Source organism: Haliaeetus leucocephalus, unplaced genomic scaffold (genome assembly GCF_000737465.1).
Source record: "Haliaeetus leucocephalus isolate CR32 unplaced genomic scaffold, Haliaeetus_leucocephalus-4.0 Scaffold1, whole genome shotgun sequence".
Classification (NCBI taxonomy): Eukaryota; Metazoa; Chordata; class Aves; order Accipitriformes; family Accipitridae; genus Haliaeetus; species Haliaeetus leucocephalus.
The window spans coordinates 2,920,570-2,929,256 of record NW_010972437.1 but is presented as its reverse complement, the minus strand read 5'-3'; the positions used below and the strand labels follow the sequence as shown (position 1 = coordinate 2,929,256).

The window sequence follows — 8,687 nt, the reverse complement described above, 5'->3', positions numbered from 1 at the left end:
GGGCCTGAGGCACCCCGCTCACCGCCCACAGCCTCAGCCTCAGCCTCAGCCTCCCCGCGGCGCGGCCCGGCCCGGCGAGCCCCCCACCCCGGCGGCCGGGCGAGCCCACCGCCACACCGTTCCCTCCCCTTCAAGCGCACCCGCTCACCGCGCGGCCGAGCCCGCATGCGCGCCGGGATCCGCGGCCGTGCAGAACCGGGGACAAGGCACGCCGGGGGCGTGTGCGCAAGAGGCGGGCCCGCAGGGCACGCTGGGAGCTGTAGTCCGTCCTTTCTGCGGGGCGGCGCTGCGAGCGAAGTGCCTGAGGCGGCGGTGCGCGCGGCGGGCAGGGCGCCCCGGGGCCCGGCCTCACCCTCCGGTGTCAGGGTGCGCCTGAGCCGCCGCCGCTGCTCACCGGGATTTGCCCGGGAGATTCTGCTTCTCTTCTCTTCTCTTCCTTCCCTCCCTCCGCGCAGCTCATACCCTGCCTCGCACCTCCGCGACGTCGGCAGCCGCCGGCGCGCCGGCCCCCAATCGCGCACGGACCGGCCGCGGGGCCCTCACCTGCCCCCCCGCTCTCCTGCCCTCGCCCCTTCACGCCGCGGCCAGAGGCGGCAGGGGTGCTGCCCCCGGGCAGCGGGGTGCCGGGTCTCGCCCCCCCCCCGCCCCCGGCCGGGCGCTGAGGAGAGAAGCCGGGGCGGAGCGCGGCGCCCCGCGGCCCCGGCCTCGGGGGGGGCGGGGGGGCGCGCAGCCGGGCGCGCTCCGCTGACGGAGGGGCAGGGACTTGAGTTGCGCGGCGGCTGTAACGTAAATGTCTGTGAATCGCTTCAGCAGGGCTAGGTGAATTACGTGTGGCTTTCTCCTCGTGCTTAGCTCTCACGGTGAAGCATGTTGTACAATGAAACACTGAAGCATTTTGGCGTTTGAAGGGGTTTAAAATCAGCTTGCGGGGTATGTAGGCTCAAACCTCCATAGGGAGGCTGCTCTGCAGGAGCGTGCTGATCTGTAGGCTTGTGGTGATTTTTATGTATCATCAATTGACTGCATATCAAATGATATGTTCGCTTTGGGCCCTAAGCAAGCACAATATTTTATACTTAACAGGCAAGCAGTCATTTAATACAGATCAGCACTCTTACCGAGTTATGCTGTCTCCACTGTGCATCTGAGTGTCTGAGTCTTTTAAAAATGTACCACTTTGGTCTACTGAGTTTCATTTTTATGCAGAGAGGGAAACTGACTTCGTAGCCTCCTGGTTAGAACATACAGCTGTGAAACTGGAAGTGTGGTGCCTGAAGCAGGCATCAAATAACAATGCTACAATCATTAAACATTAGGTATTCTGGGGATTTAAGCAAAGGTGTTTAAGAACCTGTACTAGACATTTTGAATCTCCTTTTCACTTTTGGCAGCTCATCTGGCTTCTGAGGGGCATCTGTGTACGCCTTAACTGTTCCTATGCGTTGAATAGGGAACATAAGCACCTAATTCCCAGCTGAGGATTTCGCACAGGATCAGGCATCACTCAGCATGCAGCGTGGCAACGTCTAAATACTTTTCAATGACTTATCACTTGGGCTCAGCTTTGCCTGAAGCTTCTAATAAGTTGAGGTAATACTGTTGACATAATATGTGTTTGGGGTGAGCTGGTTTGTAGGGCATGTTGAGATCCTATTATTAAATACATATCTGGAAGTGAAAAGTAGATTTTTTAAAAATTTGAAATCTATCTGTAGATGGCAGCAGAGAGGAACTATATTTATTGGAACATCTAAACATGGTGACTATACATTTTATAATTTGTGCAACTGCAGCTGGTGGCTATCCATTAATGCTGAAAATTTTGCATTCTGTTGATGAATATAATTGTTTTGATTTAAGGATCTTTTGGCATGATTGTTTTATTTTGGAGGAAGAGTTGCAGCTTTTCTGAGCAGAGAGTGACACTGCAGACAGGCCAACACTGCATTTGATCAGTAATGTGTATGTAATAAAAAGATCCTCAGCTGATGTAAAGATGTCATTGCTCCACTTGAGAATTTGCTCCAGGAAGCCTTTGCCTGGGGGATGTTGCCAGGAGGCTTGTGAAGAAACGTGGGATGTGAAGGAATATAAAGATCACTGGGGAAAAAGGAAATTAAAAATGATAGATTAAGTAACTCTTAAGCTTCTCACCTAAGTAAAAGATGCATAAATAACATTGTATATTAACAGTAACATTGTTTTTATCGTATAGTTTCTTGATACCTACTGGTGTTCTAAGAGGGTATGGATACAATGGTAATGTAGGGATGCCTAGTTTATGCAGTAGAATAGTATGTATAGGAAGTGAGAACATAAAAGAGCAACTGAGATCTAGGTCAAATGGAAAATATATTTCAGAGATCCTTTCATGAGCTGAGGTAGGGTAACAATATTTGACAGAAAGATAGTTAATTCTGAAGGCACTGTATAAATTTTGAAACAAACAGATCAAATGCTATTCTTAATTTAGTTTGCATTAAAATAACTGATCTGAGCTTTTTATTCATGTTCTTTATTTTACCTCAGAAGTTGGTGTGTAGTTCAATGAGAGTAACTTCATATAAAAAATGTAGGAGTAAAACATACATCAAACTGTCTATAGCATGTTTTCCATGGAAAACTTTTAAGACAACGATTGTGATCAAAGAACTGAGTGTTGAAAGCTGAAGTTAAACAATTTGATGTCCTTTTCTGCTCCAAATATCCTGCCCAATAGTTTCACAGGAGTCTTTAAAATAACCTAAAAATGGTATTTTCTTTTATTTTTAATATCATTTATATGGCAATGGGAGATGGGGCAGGCAAGTGCATTATGATGACAGACCACCTACTTTTTTCTTTAAATCAGTATAATTTCCTCCATAGTTTGCCACCTACATATATGCCTGGTGGAATCATCATTACTGCACAAAGTTCCAAGCTAAAAAGGTGTAGAAGAATGTTTTCGTTTGTGGTTAAGAACACAGGTGTACTTTTATTTCTTACCAAAACACCTGTGCTTTGTGTGAAGTGTACAGCAGCTCACATATCTCAGTATAACTTTCATGTAAATTATACATATAAAATAATTGGATAATTCATATAATGTTTTTATTATTTCAGCAGTTTTATGGCTCCAGTTTATTTTTGTATATTGTCTCCAATCAGCTTTTCAGTCTGATTTCAAATTTTTTAGGGACTGGGGCTTTCCCTGGGAAGTTTTTCCACATTCCAATAGAGCTCACTGCTTAAACGTGCTGTTACATTTTCCTTTCTTGTAATGACATTTCTTTTGGTTATAGCCTTTTTACTATTCTGATAATTTCTTTTCATTTGTACGTAGATTTGCTGTGTATTTGTAGATAACTATGCGCTACAACTGTCATTAGTTATCAAAGTTTTATTCCAGCATATGTAAAATACATTCCTTCTTCACAGTTTTGTTGATCTTTCTTTAATTCCTTCTAGTGTTTTGCGGTAGAACTGAAGTCTTTGTTCAAGGTGGAGTCTGAGCTGCCAGCACTTCTGCAGTGCTTGTCTTTAGAATTCTTTTCATCTCACTCAATTACTTGCTTATGCAGAACGCTTTTGTATGAAGGTAAATCAGAGAGCAAACATTAGAACAAAGATCTCTATTTTGGATTACTTGAATGGTATGAAAGAATGCTGCAGCAAGAGTTGGAACTTGCAAGTTTGAATTGAGAGGTGGGATAAATTGAATCTGCTAAATTGGATCAGTTTGTCCATCCAGGTTAGCATTCTGCAAAGGAAGGTACTTTGTAGGAGTAAGAGCCTCAGGTCTGTTCTATCACTGCTGTAAGTCTGCTTTCCTCGAGTGTTGCTTCATTTAGTTTGTCGCCTTTTTCTAAATTGCCCTTTTTTATTGCATCTGATACAAGCTATAGAAATTGTTAGCTGGAAGTTTCCACTTCAGAACCCTTCATGATTTTTCTTAATCCTGTCTGGTATGTTTTATCATTAATGAGATACTAATTCCTGAGTTTGCTTGGCCCATGCTGCCAGACTACAACATACTTTAATTTAATTCTCATATAAGCACATATGTTTGGGTTTTTTTTTATTCTCATCACTTGCACACTTAGAATGGTATCAACATAAATATGCTGAAAGCACTGTTCTTTGATCCATCCTTAAAACTCTCCTACACTGTTACATCTGCAAAACGTGGTGAGAATTCAGGTTATCAATATGTTTCTACCACTGTGGTAGTTTACTGGCACTAGGTCTGTCCTTTGTGCTGCCCAGTCTGTTTGCATCCATCTGTTCTTTGTAGGAACCTGTCAGATCTTTAGGAAAGCTGGAGACCAGCTTTTGAGTAGAGTGTCATGAAAAGATCATCCGAGGCTTAGTGTTATTAGCTCCTATGGAGTCTTACAGTAAGTATATTATTAGCTATATTACATAATAATATAGCATTATAAGTATTCTATGTAACGTATTTTTTCCTCCTTATGCTGCTGGTATTGATAATCCTTATTTTGTACACCAGATAAAGAACGATGTTCTGTTTTTATCTCGCTGTGCTTACCTGCCTCTGATCTGCCATCCTTTTCCCTTTCTTCCCTTTTTCATAGTGAGCTAACACAGTATTTCTTCAGTTTGACAGCTTTGTCTCAGGCAAGGAGTCAACAATGCAGGTAGACAATAGCAGAATCCTTAGATATCCAACTTGAGTCTTAAATCAGTACTGCTGACAGAAATTAAATCTTTTTTTGTGAGTATGGTATAAGAATGTTTGTGCAAACCAGTGAACATAAAGTTAATGTTTCATTGAAGATACTATTGTATTAAAATATTAATCAGCAGAAGACCACTTTTGTTTTCAGTTTCCTACTTATCTTGTCATTTTTACATCAGTGTAAAATTAATATACAATGCTAATACTCCAATTTATTTCATACTTTGTAGACCAGAGCAAAAGGGAGTATGGCTTAGGCTTTCAGGTGCCTAAACATTCATATCTAGTGCCAGTTTAGATATTGCAGGCCACTGAAGATATTCTTACAGGGCTGACAGATGTCCTGCAAAATGTAAGGAGGTCCCAAGCCAAGGGAAGCCAGCTGGGATACTTGAGGTTGTCTAAAATGGCACTAGACACCAGTCTGTAAGCAACCAAATTCCATTTGCGATGTCCAAGAGATAATTTGCATGTATCATGAGGAAAATAAACGTGTTAGGTGATTACCAGTGTTTCATTCCTCTTTCTTAAATCATTTTCTTGTTATTAAGATCAGTTTTATGAAAACAAAATTCAGATTGGTATGATTAATTTAAATTTATTCTGTTTTCCTGTCTGAGATAGTCTGTAATACCATTAGCATCTTTAGAATGACTGATGATGATGTCACACTGAGAATTATGAGTTCAAGGACATGGGCACTAGGACCAAATAAACTAAAAACATCAGATTTTGCATGAAGGCTAATGTCTTTAATAAGAAACATGCAAGGCGATGATTCTGTGTGTGTGTATATACATATATGCAGAAAATATGGTAATAAATATGTATCCAAGTTGTTATGTAACTAAGTCTTCCCACTTTTTGATAGGACACACTGAGTTACTAGGTACTTGTTCTCTCCTATCCTATTGCTTTCTCCCAGAATACTGTGCTGTTGAGCCCAGACTGAAAGCTTTAAACAAAAAAAGTCTTGAACTTTGGATGTGTATCAATACAGATATGATTGATTCTCACATGTAGTTTATCTTTACAGTAAACCCCAGTACCTGTAGCTCAGAACATTGTCAGAAGCATTTGAAACATAAATACAAGTCCTGCAGCTGTATTCTGTCTTTACTTGGTAGGGACATAAGAAGTCTCACGTTAAAATGTTGCAAAAATAAGACTCATGTTCCTTCTGCTTTGGTTTTCCTTTCAATATCTTACAATTTCAGTAATTAAAAAATGAACATGCTGTATATGTCATGTACAATGTTCTGGCTGTGAAGGTTGATATTCTCTAAAAAAGAGGATGCAAAACTATTTGCCAGTCTTTTCTGCGCAACTTTGTGGAAAGAATAAATAACATTCTTCTCAAACTTCATCTTAATGAATATTCCAATAGATAATATTTCTAGTGTGTAAATGCATATATGAGAAGTGTGGAACACTTGTAAAGAAATCGGCATTTTATCTGTATTCTATTAATTCACTTGGAGAAGGGTCCAATAAGATGGCAATTTAAGTGGTATATTGATTCTGAGTCAGAACTCTCACTTTTGGAAATCAGGAAACAGGCCATAGACCACTAGACAAAGGGACAATCAATATCTGGAAAATGTGTCAATTTGCTGTCCAACTCCTCTCTGAGAAGTCTGCAGAATATAAGATGGCATCTGCTTCTTTAGGAATATGTAAAAGTCCTATTGCTTTAAATAAAGAATGTTTTTATAGCACTCAGGTTTACTTCAGCAAGTAGTTATTAGCCAAAGTGCAATGATTTATCATTTTTAACTTCTGTGTACAGTACTGAGAAATGAGGACAAGAAATAGTGACAACATTTTTATATAATTCATGCTGAGATATGGGACCAGAATTGGCTTCTATCTTAATTAGTTCATATCAGCTTATCAGACCAGCTCCACATCTTCAGGGGTTTAGCATTAAAAACCTAATGTGGCACTAGATGTTCCTTCCTTTTTACCTTTCAGAGACAAATACCCCCTTTTTAGGCACTGAACTACAAGAATATAGAATTCAAGTGTAATCAAAGTATACATTGTACATGACAAGTTAATGAATAAATTTCAACAGAATTAAAGATAAATGACAAGTCTAAATGACATCTAAAACTTTCAAACATGATAGTCCTGCAATGACAGAAATATATGTCATTATTTCAATTGTCACTCTTTACACCTCAAATGAAATCATACCAGAACATTTGGTACACTTAGATTATAGAACAGTGACCTACACTCCTGCTGAGAAGTAGCAACATTCGTGTAAGCAGAGTACAGTGAATTCTGCTAGGTGTTTGAACCCATTTTAAACAGACTGTCAGTAGTACTCCTACAAACAGTAACCTTCCTTATTTACAGCTGTGTAATTCAACAAAGTGTGAAACAATTGCATAAATTTTGTGAAAATTAAAGAAAAAATCTGTTCTTTGTAGAGTTCTGTCTTTTCTCATACTTTAGGAGCTAGCAGTGGAAATGTTGATTTTTAATGTAAGAAAAACATTCTAAGAATGCAAAAAGATTTATAATAGGTTTTTTTGTTTTCCATATTATGACTTTCTATACGTTCTGGCTCCCTGGCTGAAAATCTCCAATCACAATATGTAATATCACAAGTTTCAGTTGTTAAATCAATAGCAATGCTCTTAGTAATATTTTTTTCCTATTTTTAAATTCAAAACCTGAAAGCTGTAAATCCTATTTAAGTGCTTTTTATAAAATAGAATTAAATTCTGAGTAAGAGTTTGCCTCTTGCCTTAATGCCAGTGACACATAAGCTTAACTTATCTGCTGGCCTATTTTTGACGTGCAGTAGTCTCTAAGGGTAAGACACTGGCATGAAAGAAGAGGTAAATGACTGTTGTGTTTTCAGTTTGTTACTGGAAGAATGACTTCTCCCTCAGAACAAGTAAACAACAAAGCAGGAGAACCCCATCAGATAGCAAGATAACTAGCCTCAGATTTAAACCAGAGATGCATAGAAAACAAAGGCATCACACAGGATACATTACACTTTAATTCATATTTTATATCTGAGTTCAGGAACTGTTTATGCCGTCCTTATGAGGAACATTTTCTTTTTGAATATAATCAAAAGTCAGCATATATTTTTGGGAGGGATTTTGCCTTATATACTAAACCTACATTGTGCACTCTTTGAAGTGCTGTGCTGGTTTTGGGTGAATAACCAGAGAGTGCTGCATAGCTTTGGTGAGTGTGGTCCAAATCCTGGGAGCTGCAAACTGACACATGCTGTAAACCAGATGCATGCACAAAGGGAGAATACAGCGTGCCTTTTTTCACTTCAAATTCTTGTGTCCACTTTGTACAGAATTCATTCATCAGTGGGAGGGAAAGTGGTGTTTATCTGCTTGAAATTTATGGTGGTCCTGTGGGGACTGAACCACACAGGACTGGAGGATTTGAGCCTGGGTTTATGCCAGCAGCATGGAGAAGGGAGAGGAGCATAACCTACACTGTTAGCATCCATTTTACACTGGGATCCTTGTCAGTCTAATGGAGTACACTGGAGTGCAGTGTAAAATATCAGTTCCACACCAGGGAATCTTGTCTGTTATCTCTTAGAACAACTTGCATCAATAACAGATAACACATTTAGTTATCTTGAGTAGCAGAGTTTAATTTATATTCAAAACTTAATACATTCAGCAAAATATATCACCCTGTTTATTGTTTTGAACGTTCTGAAGTTAATTAATCTATCTAAGCAATATTCTAATATTAATTGTTTTATTTTTCTCTACTGGCTGTCATTTTTGTTGATGTACTTATGAAAAGGTGATGGTCTGATTAAAAGGCTTAACTGCACTTACAAACGATGCAGGGTTTTCTGTACTTCCAATGGTGCAGTATTTAATTATGTTAAAATGCAGTTGTCCTAAATACTGCTTTAGAAAATACTATTTCTCCCTTCAGACCTTGTTTCCTTAAATGCTGACAGATTTTATGTTCTTAACTCTCTACGTCAAACTGCAGACAACAT

General features: G+C 39.7%; 1 protein-coding gene across 1 annotated transcript in view; it reads right to left on the bottom strand.

Moving 5' to 3' along the window:
- CCDC150 (coiled-coil domain containing 150) overlaps positions 1 to 167 on the bottom strand; it is a 20,115-nt gene extending 19,948 nt beyond the window's left edge. Inside the window, 1 exon segment of the mRNA XM_010569071.1 lies at positions 141 to 167. Coding sequence (XP_010567373.1) covers positions 141 to 167 — 27 coding nt within the window.
- Positions 168 to 8,687: the final 8,520 nt, after the last annotated feature.